General features: G+C 30.4%; 1 protein-coding gene across 1 annotated transcript; it reads left to right on the forward strand.

Annotated features, from left to right (window-relative positions):
* Positions 1 to 4,333: 4,333 nt before the first annotated feature.
* LOC21406889 (beta-xylosidase/alpha-L-arabinofuranosidase 2) lies at positions 4,334 to 12,230 on the forward strand. Its single transcript, XM_010105537.2, has 7 exons — positions 4,334 to 4,984; positions 7,224 to 7,511; positions 7,616 to 7,785; positions 8,458 to 8,555; positions 9,508 to 9,858; positions 10,373 to 10,783; positions 11,457 to 12,230. Exons 1-7 carry the CDS (start codon positions 4,544 to 4,546, stop codon positions 12,032 to 12,034), a joined length of 2,337 nt encoding a protein of 778 aa, XP_010103839.1. The 5' UTR covers positions 4,334 to 4,543; the 3' UTR covers positions 12,035 to 12,230.
* The last annotated feature ends 9,048 nt before the right edge of the window (positions 12,231 to 21,278 follow it).

A 21,278-nucleotide genomic window follows, 5' to 3' on the forward strand; every position in this document is an offset into this window, starting at 1 on the left:
TTGCCCTGTTATTTTAATTTGTGACGAAAAATCCTTAAGACTCTCAAGCTATTGATAGTTAAGCTCTTTCCATTCATTTTCGTTAAAAGAATGAATCAGTGTAAGAAAGGTTCTCCGATATAAGAAAGTATATTGACAAAATAGCAATAATTTATAATTTAACATAAAAACAAAAGAGTTGCATGTGTACATATGGGGGTGCTTCCAGATTCTTTGGGCTTCCCTAGTGATGGGGAGGAGGAGAGGATAAGGGGGATGTTTAAGAGCTTAGAATTTGGGAGGAGAATGATGACGAGATGTTGAGTACTTTGCGAAATTACGATAAACACACACATATATGTAGATAAATGTGGAGAGGGAGAGAGAGCGAGAGAGATACTAAGAAGACGGGCAGGAAGGGGGATGGCTTCGATCACGCAATGGCCCAGAAGGAATGAAACATCTAAATTTGGGTAGAAACATCATGAGTTCACATAGATCGAGACATTGTCGAGGAGGTATAGTCTCGGTAAAGCTAAAAGTTTGGGTCTACCTAGGCCGGCATTCCCAACGGGTCGGTTTACTTGAATTTCTACAAGGGAAATTTTTATTACCATCTCATACATCCCTTTTAGTATTCATAGAGGGTATATCAACCGTAGTTGCTTTCATCTCTTTTTTTTTTTAGCAAAAAAGATTGTGGGGTTTATGAAGTATCAGTAGTTCTCTACTTTTCAACAATCATATTTGTATAAGAAACTATATGTTATGTATAATTTTTTAATTTGATGTGAATTTAACCAAATGCAATTATCAGAAACTGATACTACCGATATAGAGGCTACGGAAGAAAGTCCATTGAATTCTTTTAATGGTGGATTGGTGCATGAGAATTAGGATTTTACTAAATTTGCTATTGGTCCTTGTCCTTGAACTTCCATAAAAATCTCATTAGTTTTATTGATGGCTGCTTTCTTTATGAATAATTGAACGCCCCTTAAAATAAAGAAAATGTGTATTATTTGTCGTTACATTAATTACTTGTGGAAAGCTACATTTTTGGTTGGTCCTAAACTATTTTAGAATTTATGTAGTTGCTAAATTTAAAAAAGAACATAGGATAATTTGGAATACAAAAAACCACAACTTTCACATTTTAGTAACAAAATGGTATGGTCTTTCTGTTATGAAATTAAGAGAACATTGTTGAGTTCCAGCCCAAAAAAAAAAAAAAAAAAAAAACAGAGAGAGAGAACACTGTTGAGGAAATTTTAGGTATATTTTCTGTTAATTGCAAACTTGGGGAGAAAAGTACATGGAAACTTCACTGGCGGAATATAAAAGAACACCCTATAAATGTTACCCTTATATTTTAAAAATATTGCTCTTGTAACCTGAAATCGATTTTTAGTTTGTGGATAAATGCTTTTCAAAAAATAACAAAAGAACTGATTTCTCGAGGCACCAAAAGATATTTTAAAAATGCAAATGTCTTATTTTAATAATAGAAAAAAAAAAAAAAAAACATAGTGGAGTGTCCAGTCACCAGTGCATGTTGTGGAGGGTACTTTCATAATAATTGTGAAGATATGAGGTATTAAAATGATTTTTTTCCTTTATTTTTTAACCTAGAATCAAAAAGAATTCTGTAGCAGAATATTAACAAAAAATAAATAAATAAACATTTTACCAGTAAGGTACAATCAATGGTCATACTATGGAAAAACTCTTTGGTTTGTAGTATATTATTTTTTAAACCATCAAATGATAGCTTTAAAAAAATAAAAATAAAAAACTATCACGTGATGATATTAGACGAATAAAAGAATTTCTAACAAAATCTTATGTAGCGCTAACTCAAGGGTAAGGCCAGACTTTATTTATTTTATTAATTTAAGTTTAGAATTCGAGTTTTGTTACAGTAAAAATTTTTCAGAAACAGTCATATTTGATTTTTTCATTACAGTAAAAAATTATCACATAAAGTCACATCTCAATTTAAATTAAAAACTCGAATCAGCTCATTAAACGGCCTGTACATATATTCATCACGTTTATTTGACCTGAAAAATCAAGGCCTACAGCACATGCCTATTATCTACGTAGTCACTAATTTTTTTATATGTATATTCACATGCAGTTATCGAGAAATTTGTTTTTATCCTTTTAGAATCGAGCAAACAAGTATTTATGATATATACAATATCTATATATATATCAAAAAATATATATTTCTATGTCTGCGTATGTATCCCACACACGGAGAGATGTATATTTATATATATATATATATATAGAGATATTACATAGATAATTGAAGATTAATTGCATATTTAAAAAGTGAGACTTCCTTATTAATAGTTCTATTTCTCATAAAACATTTTAGTTGGTGATTAATTGCTCACTTCTCATATAATGTTTTTTTCTCACATCTAACTACTACAAGTTTTTCTCTTTTCAATGTACTAGAAAATTTAGTTTACAGGGGCAAGAATAATCTATAAATTGTAAAAATCAACAATAGTTCTTAGGTATTAGATAACAATAGGAGGAAATTTTAAATTTAACTATTTTTTTTTTCAATTCTATAATTTATGTTTACACAAAATTTTAATGACACTACATAAAACAACCTATAGATTGTGAATAAATAACCTGCAGATTACGAAAAATATCTTGTAAATTACGAAAGATAACTTATATATTACGAAAAATAACTTACAGGTTATGAAAAATATCTTGCAAATAATGAAAGATAATTTATATGTTATGAAAAATAACTTACTGGTTATGAAAAAATAATTTACAGATTATTAATAGCATGAGATAAATTTACAACAAAAATAAAAATAAAATAGTGTTATTTTAACGATGATATTTATTGTTATCTAACAATAAGTAAGCGTGAAATCTACATTTTACGTTCAAAATGAATTTTGAAAAAAATAATAATAATCTCAAATCTCATAAAATATTTCGCTTAAAGCGTCATAATATGTTGAGTAGGCCCTGATCTTATGATAATTTTATGGTTTAAAATTAAGATTTTTTTTCCTACTCTATTAAAAAATTATCAAAAGGTTCAACCGCAAACGACAAACCTTATGATAAAAGCTCTAAAGTGTAAAACGACATAACAAATATATAAGTTGTGTAATAGGAGAAATCCATTTTTATCTTAGCAACACTCATGTCTTTTAAACATTTTCCAAATTGATATAGAACTCGTTCACTTTGCGGATTTGAGTTTTCAATTTGAGCTGAGATATAACATTTTTTGAGAGCTTTTAATTATAACAGAAAAAGTTAGATGTTATATTTTCTAAAAACTTTTTACTATAAAAACTTAAAATTAAAAACTCAAATCGATAAAATAAATAAGGTGATAGAGTATCGTACCCGTGTTGATGTGGTAGTAGCTATTCTTTCAAAAAAAAAAAAAAAAAAAGTAGAAGGAGGACATCTGTCGCAAAAGACTGGTACTAAGCACCAATTTTAGCGGTGCTTGTAATATAAAGAAGAAAACGGTATCTAATCCAACCTTACGAGACCAATAATTATTTATTTATTGTTTTGAAGGTAGACCAATATTTATTTTGCCATACACTTTTTAATGATACTTTTAAACCACTTGAAAAGTCCGTACTAACACAATTAGTAAGTACAAAGACTAATAGTAACTAGTAAAAAAAACCATTTTAACACGTTTCATTAACATTACTCTTTTTCTAGGATCCTATAAAAAATTTGAGTTTACGTTTAGTTAGTAGATTCGTGTAATAATTTAAATCATAATTCATAATTTATTACAGTATTTTTTCTCATAAAAAATACACATAAATTAAGAATTATTCTGAATTTATGAACTAAACTTCATTTGAGCGGTGATAACAGTTCTTTAAAATATATTATCACAAATTTAGGCACCCTCTTAGAAATTGCAAAAATTAAAAAATTAAAATTCAAAAAAAAAAAAAAACTTCCAAAATCTGGCTTAGCCGACTTGTGAGCTAAGAGCTATGAGAAGTCCAATCTCTCACGTGAGTTGAGAGAGAGACCAAAAATCCAAAACAAAACACACTCAACAACTGCTCACTCCCTCACTCATTTCACTCAGTTTCTTACACAGATTGCCAACTCAACAACACTGCAAAGTTTGCAGAAAAAATAGTAAACATAACAGCTTCTTTATACCAAATGATAAATATTTCACGGACTCGTATAAAGCAGATTAGGCTAGCAAAAAAATAAAAAAATAAAAAATAATGATAATAGAAGAAAGTCCAGAAATTCCATAGCTTCTCTCTAATATATAACATGTTTGTATATATTATGAATATTATTTTTTCTTCTATTATCTGATATCTTTCCCGTCCCCCAAAAACAAATCACATTTAATGCAATCTTCATCACGGGCAGCTATAAAACAACGTGATTAATTGTACATTAACATAAAAACCATTATTTGCACTTTACGCCCCTATTTATACAAACTACAAACATCCCACGACCCAACATTACAAGACAACAACAAAAATAAGCAATTTCCACAAACACAAGAAAAATGGAAATGGGCTCTGCTCAAAACAGAGTCCTCTGTTCTTCATCTATATCACTCTTTCTATTTCTATTCTCATTCTTTTCGGTCCCCGGCGGGGTTCGAGGCCAATCGACGTCGCCGCCTTTCGCCTGCGACGTCGGTGCCAACCCGTCTCTGGCCGGGTTCGGGTTCTGCAACGCGTCGCTGGGGATCGAATCGAGGGTCGGTGACTTGGTGAAGAGGTTGACATTGCAGGAGAAGATTGGATTCCTGGTGAACAGCGCAGGGGCTGTGAGCAGGCTGGGAATTCCCAAGTACGAGTGGTGGTCTGAGGCTCTTCATGGGGTGTCGTATGTCGGTCCCGGGACGCGCTTTTCGAGTGTCGTTCCGGGCGCAACTAGCTTCCCTCAGGTTATCTTGACGGCCGCTTCTTTCAATGCTTCTCTGTTTGAGGTCATTGGAAAGGTAAATTATATATGTTAAACCCCATTATTTTGGATTTATTGTCGTGTTCTTCTTCTTTCTTTTATTTTTATCTTTTCCTTTATCTCTTCTGGAAGGCGTTTTATCTGTAGTGAATGAATATGAGAGGTTTTCTGTGCTATTTATTTGCATTTTTTTCTGTTCATCTCAGATTTGTTGGATTTCTTCTTGTTTCTCTTTTTGATTCTTTTACTAATTGCTTTTGGCATTTGAGTTGTCTTTGAATGTTAAAACTCTCTTTTTGCATTTTGTGAATCATGTTAGATTTGTGAAGAGGGTCAATGAGTTTCGACATATAAATGTGCTTTCTTCTTTCATGTTTTCTTTTTCTCTGGTTTTCCTATATATATATATATATATATATATATTCAGTTTCATTTTGTTCTTCACTGCCTTATTATCTAAACGTGTATCATCATCGAATTTCATATCCTGTCCATTGTCTTCATCATCTTTGATATATCATATATGTGAAATTGGGTCCTCTAAGCCCAAATGCATTTAATTTATAGTTAGTTTTCATAAGTTTTTTGTGTTAATATTCTCATAAATTGCATGTGGACTAGTATTCTTGCCCCATACCCTTTACAGCTATGAAATATAATTAATTAAAAGCACGTCTTAAAAACTTCCTCTTCAGATATTTTTGAAATATGAGGTGAGAGAGTTATTTTAGCATTTATTTATGAAAAGTAAACAGATAGAGTTTTACCATCTTATTTCTTCACTTTAACATGAAAATGAGAGGTTTTTTTGATATTTTTTCTTTTTCCATAATCACCATCTACAAATTAGTAAATTAATTTGTTAGTTGGTAGTATGTAAATCTGCCAGCTGATAGGATTCCAAATTAGATTTGGACTTTTGACATGATTTCCTTTGAAGAAGGACACTGATTGGTTACCAGCAATGTTATGGAGTAACTAATCTCACGTATAGCAAGCATTACATGTGCAAGTTAAGCAATTTTCAAACATCAATGAAAAACCCATTTCAGTTTGGTTACCAAACTCAATAATTTGAAAAATCTTACCTTATAACTAGCATTAGCAATTTATTATAATGCTTGATTAGTTAATAGGAAAGGTTTGAAAGTGGGCGTTTAGGGTATATATATATATATATATATATATATATATTTATTTATTTATTGAGAAAAGTGATAATTCCAAAACTTAATACATTAATATATGCAAGAAAAAAGTAGAGGTGTAAAATGTCTTTAAAAAATAAAGAAGAAATAACCGGTCCACTTTTATGGCATTGGATTGACTCTTGTGCCTTTTCCTTTGTCTTTTTGTAGCACCATAATTGTATCGTTGCTTAAGATGCATGAAAAAGAAACTTTATTGGTTATGCATATTTACAAGTTTACAAGTGTTCAATGCAAACTCTATAAGTGTTTAATTGACCATCAATTTGGAGATGCAATTTGCCAAAAAAAAAAAAAAAAAAAAAGAAAAAAGAAAAAGTCTTGCTGGCAAGGGTTCCAAGTCATGGGTCCCACATTAGTAGTAGACCGTCTAATACTACTAAATGACAGTGAAAATATGAGAGACAGTTGGATAGTATTTAGCACCAAATACCAATTAACCAATAGCATTCATCTTTATAATAAGAGCTGGACCATACGGTGTTACTTTTGTACTAGGGAAATCAACATACGAAACCTACGTCACGAATGACCACTAGTCTAACGGCATGAGATAGGGTTTGATGAGGTTTGAGGAATGTGTGGATTTAACTTTAAGCCAACATTGAAAACCAAAAAAAAAAAAAAAAAAAATCACATATACCCATTCGGTGAAAGTGACACTTTAGTACCTCTCACATTTTGTCTCAACTCGAGTCTGAATATTTAGAAGTGTTTAGTACGAGGATTCGTGTCATGTTACAATATTTTTTTTTTATAAAAAATACACGTAAATTGAGAATGGTTATGAATCTATTAACCAAACATTAGTGTAATTTCTTAAAAATATTTATATTCTAGATAATTGAATCTAAAATTCATAATACATAAATAGAGATATTCAGAGTCCATGTATCATTTGTTCGAGAGTATAAATTAAATATTGGTTCATCTTCTTTTAGCTTAGGAAAAAAATCCGTAAGTTTCCTTAATTAAGAGTCACATTTGTAATTGTACTTTTCTAATTCGGTTAAGACGTGTTATTTCAATGAAAACGGCTAATGTAGTTAGGAATTTCCACACGGTCAGGTGGTTTCAACGGAGGCGAGGGCGATGTACAATGTAGGATTGGCAGGCTTAACATATTGGTCACCAAATGTGAACATAGTCCGAGACCCCAGATGGGGAAGAACTCAGGAGACCCCCGGAGAAGACCCGCTGTTGTCGAGCAAATACGCCTCCGGCTATGTCAGAGGCCTGCAGCAAACAGACGGCGGCGGCCCCAATCGCCTTAAGGTTGCCGCCTGCTGCAAGCACTACACGGCATATGATTTGGATAATTGGAAAGGCTATGATCGCTATCACTTCAATGCTGTGGTAATTTGAATTTGTCTCAATAATTTGTTGAATGTCATTTGAACATTGTTTTTTTTTTTTTTTTTCTTTTCCTAATTTTTTTTTAGTTGGTGGGTTATTGTTAGGTCTCAAAGCAAGATTTGGATGACACATTTCAGCCCCCATTCAAGAGTTGTGTTATTGATGGGAATGTTGCTAGTGTCATGTGCTCTTACAACCAGGTTAATGGCAAGCCAACTTGTGCTGACCCTGACCTTCTCTCCGGGGTGATTAGGGGCGAATGGAAATTAAATGGGTACAAATTTTTTTTTTTCTCTACAAACTTTAACTAGATAGGTTTTCCTATTCCTTTTTCCGATGTCTTATTCGGTTTCACTTTTCTCATCACACCAATCATTTTATCACAAGTATTCAATAAGGATAAAAACAGAGACAGAATAGAAATGAGCGTTTTTTAAACTCGTTTTAAAATAATCTTATTTTTTTACATATAAATGAAAATGAAAACGTTTTCAATCTCATATAGAAATTATTTTTAAAAATACGTTTGGTAGTTTTATTAAGAGATTATTTTCAGTATAAAAAAAATCCATTAATGTCTCTCTTTCTCTCTCTGCTCGAGAGAGGAGAAAACGAAAATAAAAAATAAAAAATGACTAAAAGTCGTTTTTCATTTTTTTCTCATTTTACACTAAATCAAAAAATCGTTTTCATTTCCGTTTTTTATCTTTATTAAAAATCTTCTCATTTTTTATTTCTCAAAAAACGTGAAAAATAAAAACGGGAATAATTTTAAATACGGTCAATATATTTCTATTTTAAATCAATATATCGGTATTAGATTTTATAATATTGTATATTTTATTTTTTAAGTGTTTTTTTTTTTTTTAATGAGATTGTATGTTCAAAAACATGCACTATTGATCAGAATAAGGAAGTTGAATTATATAAAATTGGGTTACTGCAGGTACATAGTTTCGGATTGTGACTCAGTAGATGTGTTGTACAATTCCCAACACTACACCAAGTCGCCAGAGGAAGCAGCAGCCAAGACTATACTGGCAGGTAATGACAATACTGCAAAACTTTGACTCTTTAGTTCTGTTAATTCGAATCACGATTTAATTTTTTTATTACATATTTTCTCTTGTGATAATTTAAATTTAATTTTTTATATTACATTATTTTTTCTCACATTAATTCACTTATTTTGATATTCGTGATAAATGGTATTGTATTGTAAGATTGATTAGAGTAGCGTATATGATTGACAGAGAAGATCTGTGGAAGAAAATCATTTTTTGCAGTGTATATTCTTAAAAGTTAAGACTAAATCGCTAAATCATAAGTAATCGGACCAAGAAAAATAGTTATATTTTGATAAAAATCTGATGACTCAAAAGCATTCAGTACAATTTATCACTGTATAAAATGAAACATTAGATTATAATATCAGATCAAGTAATAAAAGATAAAAGAATTTCGAATTTTTTTCTAATGAGCTTGGAACTTTTTGGGAAAATAAACCCACTCTCCTTCATGAAATGTTGTAATCAAGTCGTGATGTAAAAAATATTTAAAAAAAAAAAAAAAAAAAAAAAAAAAAAAAAAAAAAAAAACATGCTCTTGCTATCACTTATCATGTGAAATATGAAATTTTGTTATGTAGTGCGTTGTGATATTAACGAAATTATACGTTGATTGTCATATGAAGGTAATATTGTCATCACGTATTTTTCAGAAAATATATACATATATACGTATGTATGTATATACATGGCCCGTTTAGTTCGCTGATTCGAGTTGAGATGTGATTTTATGTGAGAACTTTTTACTGTAGTAAAAAAATTAGATGTGATTGTTTGTGAGAGTTTTTTACTGTAATAAAACTCAAATTCTAAACTCGAATCAGCGAAATGAACGGGGTAAAAGGCTATTCTTTTCAATTTAGTGGATAAAGCGTTAATTTTGTTGAAAATCCTATAGAGGGTCTGATGCCTGTGTTTTCTTTTTACAGGTTTGGATTTGGACTGTGGAAATTTCCTTGGCAAATACACAGAAGGCGCGGTCAAAGGTGGACTTTTGGATGACGCGCCAATTGACAAGGCCATTTCCAACAATTTCGCCACGTTGATGAGATTGGGCTTTTTCGATGGAGATCCAAAGAAGCAGCCTTACGGCAATCTGGGCCCAAAAGACGTGTGCACCCAACAGCACCAAGAGCTGGCCCGTGAGGCTGCAAGGCAAGGCATCGTGTTGCTGAAGAACAGTGTAGGATCTCTGCCTCTGTCTGAGACTGGCATTAAAAACTTGGCAGTTATTGGCCCCAATGCAAATGTCACCAAAACCATGATTGGCAACTATGAAGGTAAGAAAAACATGTTTATTCCCAAAACTGATTTTTATATAAACTAGTTAACAATATATATATATATATATACTTCCGAAGCAATAAAAATAAAGAAATATAATGGTTCATCATCGATTGTAATGAAAAAATGATTGATTATAAGAGAATCCCAAAATCGGCGCCTCCAATATAAATAATACTAGAATAACTGAAATCACAAATGTGAACCCCAATTTACCCTTACTAGAATTAGGCTTCACACATTCAATAAAAACTATGACTTAAGTTACGTAACAACTATTGATGACATTGTCACATACTAAAGTCTCGTTCATTTTACTGATTCGAGTTTTACTACTTTAAAAAGCTCTCAGAAACAATCACATCTAACTTTTTTTGCTACAGTAAAAAGCTTTCACATAAAGTCACATTTCAACTCGAATCAGCGAACTAAACGGACTCTAATAATGCTATATATTCACTATGGGATTGTGCCTGAATGTCTAAATGGTAAAGTTTGGCAATTATGCAGGCACCCCATGCAAATACACCACTCCGTTACAAGGCCTTAGCGCCTTGGTGTCGACCACATACCACCCGGGGTGTGCCAATGTGGGTTGCGGCACCGCCCAGGCGGATGAGGCGGCAAAGATAGCAGCCGCAGCGGATGCAACCGTGCTTGTCGTGGGCTCGGACCAGTCCATTGAGGCCGAGAGCCGCGATAGGGTTGATCTAACTCTTCCAGGACAACAGCAACTCTTAATAACACAAGTTGCAAATGCGTCTAAAGGACCAGTCATCCTCGTTATAATGTCAGGAGGAGGTTTTGATATTTCCTTTGCCAAGAATGATAACAAGATTACAAGCATTCTTTGGGTTGGTTTTCCTGGTGAAGCTGGGGGAGCTGCCATGGCTGATATCATTTTTGGATTTTACAATCCAAGTAAGTATTTATGGTTATGTCTCTCTTTTACTTTCATTCATCAAGTTTTTTTAAAAAAAAAAATTTTCTTAAAGTTTTCAGTTATCAAGTTCTTATTAAAAAAAAAATTCATGAAAATTAGACATTCTTGAGGTTTAATTAGTTGCACCACTATGATCTTATATGCAAAATCAAAATTCATTGAAGAATATTATTACAATTTAAAGATAGATCAATATTTATCCTCACTTCTTAGCATATTAAACTTTAATAGTTTATTCTGAAAATGTTTCATTGTTAATATATGTTAAAGTATAAAATTATTGTTGACTCATCTTCTAACAACTTAAGTTTTTGGGATGAATTGGTAAACTAACATAGTATCAGAACGGGAGGTTCTGTTCAAACCATCGTAATTCTACTCTTTATCCTCATTTAAATTATTTACTCACACGATTACTTATTGTCTAATTCACACGTGAGAAGGAGTCTTAAAGTATAAAACTATTATTGACCTACCTTTTAACAGCTTAAACTTTTGGGATAGATTGATAAATTAATAAATATATCAGACTAATGCATCCATGCATTTAAAAATGAACAATAACAAATAGAAATAAAATTATCTCGTAAAGTAAAAATTGTTGTATTTTTCTTAATTTGATTTGTAACTTGATTTTTTTTTTCCTCTTAGGTGGAAGACTACCCATAACGTGGTATCCTCAATCCTACGTGGGGAAGGTCCCAATGACAAACATGAACATGAGACCCGACGCGTCCAACGGATACCCGGGTCGGACTTATCGCTTCTACACGGGCGAAACCGTCTATTCGTTTGGGGACGGGCTAAGCTACACCCAATTCCACCACCACCTCGTCCGCGCACCGAAACTTGTCTCCTTCCCATTGGACGAGGCTAACGCGTGTCGTACGTCGAGGTGCACCACACTGAACGTCGGTGACCACGAGCACACCTGCCAAAACCTCGCCTTTGACATCCACTTGCGGGTCAAAAACGTGGGGACAAGTGGCGGGACCCACACGGTTTTCTTGTTCTCTAGCCCTCCTTCAGTGCACAACTCACCAAGGAAGCACTTGTTGGGCTTTGAGAAAGTTTCTCTGAAGGCCCAATCGGAATCGCTGGTGAAGTTCACGGTTAATATTTGTAAGGACTTGAGTGTGGTGGATGAGGTTGGGACAAGGAAAGTTGCTTTGGGCCACCATTTGCTTCACGTGGGAGATTTGAAGCATTCCTTGAGTGTGAGGATTTGATTCCTCTGCCCATGATTTTTCTTTTTTTTTTTTTGTTCTTTTCTTTTCTTTTCTTTTAATTTATTTTCCCTTTTGGTGTCAAGCTTTAATCCTCAAGGGAACAAAAAATTGTCGAGAGTGAAAAAAAAAAAAAAATTTGAGAGCTATAAATAAATTGAGGGAGTTGTAACAAATTTTCTCAATGGATTATGGTATAGCCAAACCATTTTTTTTTTTTTGCTCAGAATTTAAAGGATTCTAAATTTAATTTAAGTGAAGACTTGAAGTGGTGTTTGCATTTGAATGTTTTTCTACTTTGTTAAGGTTATAAAGTTATATAGTTGCTTTTATGTTATGCGGCGATGAACTTAATTAGGGTCCGTTTAGTTCGTTGACTCGAGTTTTTAATTCGAGTTTAGATGTGATTTTATTTGAGAATTTTTTACTGTAGTAAAAAAGTTAGATGTGACTGTTTCTGAAAGTTTTTTACAGTAGCAAAACTCAAATTCTAAATTCGAATCGGTAAAATGAACGGAGCCTAAGATGGTGAGAGGGAATGTTCATCAGAATGTTAACTTGTTCTCATTTGTTAAACCTTTTGAAGGTGATAATCAAAACTTAAATCTATGCTTTTACATGTTGTAATAAACTATGTTACGTGATATGACGTTCATTACACTAGTTGCAATAATATGTATGTTGAAGTTAGCACATTAAATATGCAATTTTTGTGCTTTTTAGTGACAGATTAAATATTAGCATCAGCATTTGTATCGGAGATAGTCTAACGTAATTAATTATACCTAAAAATAAGCACTCCTTAAATAATATTTGATGTTGTATAATCCAAAAGACGAGACACAAAGTGGCGCTTCAAGCTCTGTGGAATAAGTCAATATGGATAGCATAGCATAACTATAAATTAAAAGGTTCTAACCTAAGTACCAATTAATTAAAGTAAGTACATGGCAAAATCCAAGGGAAACAACTAAGCTATATGTCATCAGAGAATTCTTGAATAAATAATATTATAAGATGCGCATGCAAACCTGTAATTGTGAGAGGTCTCTTTCGAACAATGTACAGATTGTTATAATATGGTATTTTCTATCCAAAAGAAGAATAATAATATTAATTAAACCGCCTTATGGCTTTTCTTGGCATCCAAACACCAAATCAAGTTGTTTAACGTCACTTCTCCATTTGGATGATTAATATTCTGAAAGCGTTTCATATTCCACCAATGAGAATATTGACTGTAATTTTGAAATTTGTTCGGCCTAGCTAGGTATATAATATATGTGTGTATATATTTATATATTTATATATATGCCAATGTTTAATTTCAAAGTATTAGATGAGCCAAAAAAAAAAAAATCAAAGTGTTAATTTTTTATGCTCATACGGAGATTTCGATGGTGGAAATTTGTTTTTTTGTTTTTGTTTTTTTTACTATTTTGAATCAGCATATTTTGGCTTCCTTTTTTTTTTTACTATTTTGAATCAGCATATTTTGGCTTCCTTTTTTTTTTTACTATTTTGAATCAGCATATTTTGGCTTCCTTTAGTTTCAAAAATAATGGTAATTAACCTTGATTTGGCTCAAATAACCCTAAAAAAACTGTTAAAACCCTCAAATAATGGTAAGCAACTGTTATATTTGATTCTTTACGCGAAGCGGGCAATTAGAGACTTTCATTAAATAGGTATTTGGTTTAGAGGAGTTTCATAGATCACCGCTAATAATGAAACGGGACAAAAAGAATTTCTTTGTTAATTTCAAAATTTGAGAATTCACTAATGGAATGTGGGGGATAATTTTCTTTGTTATTTACTTTTCACATCCTCTCAATTAAAAATTAATTATTATAAAAGGCTCATAAATAAAATGACAAAAAAAGACAATAGACTTAATTATATAATTAAATTTTATTACAAAAGACAAATTAATAGAGAGTCTTTTTTCTATATACACACCCCACATATCATATTCCCAAATTATAAAATATTTCTATTTCAAAAATTCATAACTAAACCCTAATTTTTACTTTTCAATAACTAGTCTAAATTGTTACATGGATGTATGTTTAATTAATGTGTCTAAATTAACCCTAATTTTTTTGAATGAGTGTGTTTACTTTTCTTTACTATTTGTTGTATGAAGTTTTTTTTTTTTTTACTTTTTGTTTTTCATTTTGTGTTCATATTTATTTGCTAATCTATCTTTCAATCAAATTATTTTATCTTTTTTCATTTTTTATAATGGTTTTTCATTTTTTTTTTTTTAATGTCGATTGTGCTCATGAGGTACTATCTTACTGCAATTTTTTTGGGGTGTGTAGTTAGAAAGGAGTGTGGAGAATAAAGAAGTAGGGTCTGTGGATAGAAAAGAAACCAGTAAAACCGTCCTTAATGATTTTATAAAAAGATAGTTAGGAGTAATTTGAAATAATAGGGCTGTGTAGAAAGAAAAATTAATCATTTAAATATTATGTGAGGTGTGTAATTAGAAGGGAGTGTGGAGAGTAAAAAATGAGGTGTCAATAGAACTACTTTTTTCTAAAAAGAAGAAGCAAGAAAATTACTTGAAATATATGCAAAATGACTTATGATTGTGTTCTAAGACCCTGTTCATTTTACCGATTCGAGTTTAGAATTCGAATTCTGCTATAGTAAAAAGTTTTCAGAAACAGTCACACTCTCACATAAAATCACATATCAATTCGAATCAGCGAACTAAACAGACCATAAACTTCGTTTCATTTTAAAATTTCTACAGAAGATTTTCTTGAGAAAATAGTAGAAGGAATAAAGAGTGGATGGCTCTTTGTAAAAGGATACATATAAGTTCGTCCTAATAAAAATCCAAGTCATCCAATAATACTGATGTAGTACGATCTTAACATCAATATGACATTTTTCCCCTAATGTACAATTAGACAGGTTTTAACAGTTAGTGAATTTTCTAACTCATTTTCATAAGATTAGAACCATTTTCGATTTACGTGTATTTTTTTTTTAAGAGAAAACACTATAACGAACCATGAATCATGATTTGAATCGGAGTACGAATCCCCCAACCAAACAACCTAAAAGTTATTTTATAAGTTCGAATTATTGTTTAAATTTTTTTACTACAACATTTTTTCTTATAAAATTAAATTTTTATTTAAGTAGTAGTATAATATTTGTATCTTCATTGAGATATTCAGTATTACACACGTTACAATTTATTTATTTTTTAATGGATAATTTTTTCTCATAATTAGCTACTATTTGATTTTACATTTTCGTTTGGGAATCATGACATCAATTAGGGAAATAAAATTTGCCTTAGTTGAAGCAAGTATGTATATATATATATATATATATATTAATGGAAAAAAAAAGGTCAGAAAGACAGAGAGGGCTTCAAGGACGTGGGTGGACATGCGTTATCATAATAATTATTACATATCTTTTCCAAAAAATAATTAAATAAAAAAAATAACTCTAGTGGACCTAAATAAGCTTACAAAGAAGCAACTGAATTTAAGAACGCTTCCATAATAGAACAAACATGATGGGTCTACCTGGTGATGGTTGATGAATATGATTCTAGTAGTATGTCATTTGTCTTTTCTTTTTATTTTATTTTTATTCTTCTTTGGTGTATGAATATTGAATAGTATTCTTACATTTATATTTAAAAAAAATGAGTATATACTGCACATCTCAGCTCTTATCTACTAAGTTTTCCAGAGCAACTCATCAGATACGAATCATATCGAGCATGTTCTTTTAGAGTGTGACTTGAGTATAATTTTTGAGTGAAATTTGAGTTATAACTTGAGTTGAAGTTGTAACTTGAATAAAATTAAAACTTAAATTAACGTGAATTTAAATAAAGTTATAACTTGAGTTTCAACTTTTTCTGAATTTTATTATAAAAGAACAACCTCATCATTTTTCAGTTAGTTGGATATAATTTTGTTTTGGATAGATGATGATCGGTCCTATTGATAAGTGATAACTACAACATTTTCATTCATATAAAAAAAATATATCAAAGCTATAGATATCATAAAAATGATGAGATAGATATGATAAATAATTTGATTATAACAAACTAAATTAATTAACTTCATCAATTTTTATTGAAAATAATATAGAGGATTTTTTGTCTCTTTTTTTTTGGGGGGGGTCTTTCAAAATGCCTTTGCCTAACTTTAAAAAAAAAAAAAAAAAAAAAAGCCTTTGCCTATGGTATAGGTTCTTCTAAGTTTTGATTAATGTACGGTAACTGGATCCATTTTCAATGTTGATATTCATCGGTTGCAAATTTCTAACCCTCCGAAACTAGAGATTTGAAAGGAAACCGCGCTAAAACACTCAAATAAATCTGATATGTATTAAATCTGATCAAATTTAAGACTTTCTTTAGTGTTTCATGTTTATCAACTGTTGAATCTGTATTAAATCTGATCAAAAGTCAAATCAGATTAAAAAAATAATAAATATTCAACAGCTACTAAGCAGGAAACACTGGTGTTCCCAAAAAAAAAAAGAGAACACCAGTGTTTCTTAAAAAGAAGAAACACTAGATAAATTCTCATAAATAATATATATATATATATATAATAAGTGTTTTCTACTGTTCTTTCGGTGAGAAGGTTTTACCATGTTAAAATAAATACGTAATATAATATTTATTAACATTATTAGAAAAACATAACACTAATAATTATCTCATATTGTAAACTTAACTTAGTTATTTAACATGATACAGATATTAAAAAGGTGTAATGATTATTAGAAATAATTAACTACCTTGGCTTCTCACATTTTTAATATTAATGTTATATTAAATAAGTACCATGTTACATCTTCATTTCTACATGTTATGATTGTAAGACCGTCTCAACAATAAAAATATACTGCTATATAAAACTAAGATTATTACTAACCATTATAACCTAATCCATATGTGTATATATTAAAGGAACTAAGATTATAACTAGATATATATTAAAAGAACTAAGATTGTGGGAAATGATCTAGGTAGAAAGGGCTCTCTCCAAAGAAAGGATACTAGATTTTATTTCGAGGATAAATGCAAAAAAAAAAAAAAAGATTTCAATATGTATATATGGTTGTGTTTGGAATTAATCTCATTTTTTGTTTTTCAGGTTTTTTGAGAAAGAAAAAATAAAATTTTTTTTAAAACGACGTTTGGCGCAATAAAGACAAAAATAAAAATGAAAATGATTTTTTAGTTTAGTGTAAAATGAGAGAGAAATGAAAAATGACTTTTAATCGTTTTTTATTTTTTGTTTTCGTTTTTTCCTCTCTCAAGTAAAGATTGAAAATATTTTCATTTTTATTTTTATATAAAAAATAAAATTATTTTAAAATAAATTCTAAACACTCATCGTTACTTTATGCCGATAAAAATAGTTTGGTTTGGTCTCCTCATATCCCCACAACTTCCACTTCACATCTCAGAGCAACTTTTGGAGTGCTTAGAGGGTTCATCTTTTTTTTTTTTTTTTTTTTGGTTTTAATCAATGTCCTTTTAATAATTCTTGATTCCTATTTTTCTTCATATTTTGTCTCTAAGCTTATCGGGCACGATTGTATGGCCACATTTGTACAGTACTATATTGCCAACTCTAATAGTATATATACGAAGGCACAAAATTAATTAATTCAAACGTCACGCTTATGACCACACTATTTTTAAACGAAATATAACGTTGTTGACTTATATAAGTTAATGCGTCATATGATATTATTGGTGTAAATTATTTCTAAGACCAAATTCTTGTTTCAATCTTGAATCTCCACAACCACTTTTTTTAGAAGGAAAAAAAAAAAAACTAGATAGCTATTACTTTTCAACTCTTACATGCCAAACTATAGCGGCATTACTATTAATTAGTATGAATGGAGCCTAAACTTTGTTTGCTTTTATATATATATATATATATATATATTCGTTGAAATTCGCAACTCTTGTTAGGTGCCCTATTTTTCATTTTTATTTTTTTATATAGGGGAAACCCTAGTTAACAAAATTAATGACGTATTTTGTTCGGTTATATGCATGCTATGTCTATTAAGAGTACAAGTACCGGACAAGAAACACATTGGCCGGAGTTGTTTTTGTTTTTATTTTTCACGGTTTTTGAGAAAAAAATGAAAACGGGAGAAAAATGACGTTTCACACAATTAAAGATAAAAAATAAAAATGAAAACGATTTTTTAGTTTAGTGTAAAATGAAAGAGAAATAAAAAATGACTTTTAGTCGTTTTTTATTTTTTATTTCTGTTTTCTCCTCTCTCGAACAGAGAGAGACATTAATAAATTTTTTTATACTAAAAATAATCTCTTAATAAAACTACTAAATACATTTTTAACGCACCCATTAATACATACAATTGTCAAATAGTGCGAGAGTGCAAAACTAATAGTAATTATATACATAATACTTTTGGTTTTTTTTCCTCTCTCTCTTCCCTACAATAATGTTACTCTTGTATTCGTTGTCTGTGAAAACTTTTTAGTCGTTCATTAACAAGAATAAGGGAACTTCTGACTAATGCGGTGAATGTGGTCAATGATGTTAACAAACCAAATTTTCGATCGTCTGACTCAAATGTGATTAGTGATATATTTCATCAACTTTCTCAAACTTAAGGAAACGTTTGATAGATGAATTCAGAATCATGATTTTAGATCATGATTTCATAATTTTGAGTTTAGTTTTGATGATTCTAAATCATAATTCAGAATCTGATGTGACGTTTTAAACTAGCTTAAATCATGATTCTAAAATCATCCATCTCTTGATTCAAGTTGATTCAAACTCCTGATTCTGAATCATGATTTCAAAATCATGATTTAAACTAAAAATCATAAATCATAATTATGATTCCAAAATCATAATTAAAAGTATCTTAATTTAAATTATCGTACCAAATGAATCCACATCTTGATGTTTGTTGGATGGACTCTTGTTCAGGGACGTAGCTAGTTAAGGCCGAAAGTGGGGCTACAGCCCCTGATTCTCAACTAGTTTCTTTATTGTTATTCGAAAATTTTTTGTTTTGCCCTATTTTTTTTCCTTGTTTTTTTTTCTTGTTTAACCCCCTTAAAATTTTTCACTTTTAAGCTTTATGCTAAATTTTTAAGAATTTTTATTTACATCCTTAAATTTGATTCACAATTTATATTATTTTGCCATTTTAATGGTTTTTAATTATACATTGTGTAGAACATTTAAAAAATTTTCATTTACACTCTTAATTTTTACTTATAATAATACCCTATTACACACTTAATTTCATTTAAAAGTTTCTGGTTTAATTCCAACTCCTCTTGAAAATTTTGTCTGGCTTCGTCAATGCTCTTGTCCTAGATTTATAAGCTTATTTGTAATGACTGATATACTAGTTATTGAATAAAAGGAGGTCTTTCCATTAAAAAAATAAATAAATAAGGGAACTTCTCAATTATATTGTAAACTATTTAATAAATTAATAAAAATTTATATCCAAAAGAGTGTTTTTCTTTCAGAGAAATGAAAAGCTACGTATGATGATTTGAAAACATTCACAAACAACAAGAATTTTTTTTTCCATATTCTATCTAGAAATTCTCCCAAAAATAAAGAAATATAAGTGTTTATTCTAAAAAATGATAAATATATGTCGAAGACTCGAAAGCACATAAGAGGCTTTGCACATGTAGGTCTCGTTCGCTTCGCGGATTCAAAATTTAATTCGAACTGAGATGTGACATTTTTTTAGAGCTTTTAACTGTAACATAAAAAGTTAGATGTGACATTTTCTAAGAGTTTTTAACTGTAAAAACTTATAACTGATAACTCGAATCAACAAAATGAATGAGACCATAGTGTTTAATTACACGCTTAACAGAAATACTATTTAAAAAACAAAAAATACTGAGAAGCTTTATTTATTTATTTTGAGAAAACAATATTGCTGAGAAGTTAATGGTTCAAGGAGTTCTCTATTTCCTAGTATACTTTTGTTTTGTTCAACATACATGAGAATTTCCTTAAAAACAAGATATACTGATAAATTATTTAACAGTTATATATTAGGATACACAAAATCTCTCTACAAGTGATAAATCATATTTATCTTCTGATTTTTATCAAATTCAATTGAATTTAATGCATTGTTTTGTTATCATTTAATGAGATATATGTATCAAATAAAATATCTCTTTTGATTGTACATTAAAATATTGAGATGTACCGTAAATTGTAATTCTATTGGAAAATTTCCAAAAAAAAAAAAAAATCTATCTAAAACAAAAAAAAACAAAAACAAAAAGAAACCACAGAATGGCATCTATAGGCTACACAGACGCCCTTCGTCCGGCTGTGCCTGTGATTTGCGTCGCGCGTGGACCGTAGTTCTGAATTATAGTAAATAGCGTCAGCAAGTCACAAGCGGCCACGTGGCTGAACACATCGATATTGGTGTTGTTTCGTCGCGTAGCGAGTGACGTCAGTCATTTTGTTTATCTTGTTCTTAGAAGACTCCGTGAAGGTTATAACCCGTTTAATTGGAGGATTCATTCTTTTATTTGAATCATGATTCATAATTTGTTACAGTATTTTTTCTCATAAAAAATATACGTAAATTGAAAATAGTTTTAATCCATGAACTAAACGGGCTATTAGGGCTCGTTCAGCTTGTTTATTCGAGTTTTTAATTTGAGTTGATATATAACTTTATGTAAAAAAATTTTCATTTGGTTCATAGATTAGAACCATGAGATTAGAATTATTTTTGATTTACGTGTATTTTTTATGAGAGAAAATACTGTAGCGAATCATGAACCATGATTCGAATCGAAGAACGAATCCTCCAACCAAACAGATTATAAATGTGACTGTTTTTAAAAATTTTATAACGTAACAAAACTCAAATTAGTGAAATAAAATGGGTCTTAAAAAACACAAATGGAAGAAATAAAAAAGAAAAGCAAAATGGGTCCAAAACGACGGTGCACACGCACTCGAAACGCGGCGGAATACGCACGCATTAACCACACGACAGACACAGAAACACCAAACAAACGACCTAACCAAATTTTTTATTTTAAAAAATAAATAAATAAACTAAAACAAAATTTGAACCTCTCTCTCTCTCTCTCTCTCTCTCTCTCTCTCTCTAAGTGGCGGTTAAGGGATTAACGAACGTAATAAAGGTATTATTAAAAAAAAAAACGTTATAAAGGTGTCAGGGG

The sequence above is a fragment of the Morus notabilis genome, unplaced genomic scaffold (assembly GCF_000414095.1).
Source record: "Morus notabilis unplaced genomic scaffold, ASM41409v2 Scaffold165, whole genome shotgun sequence".
Lineage (NCBI taxonomy): Eukaryota > Viridiplantae > Streptophyta > Magnoliopsida > Rosales > Moraceae > Morus > Morus notabilis.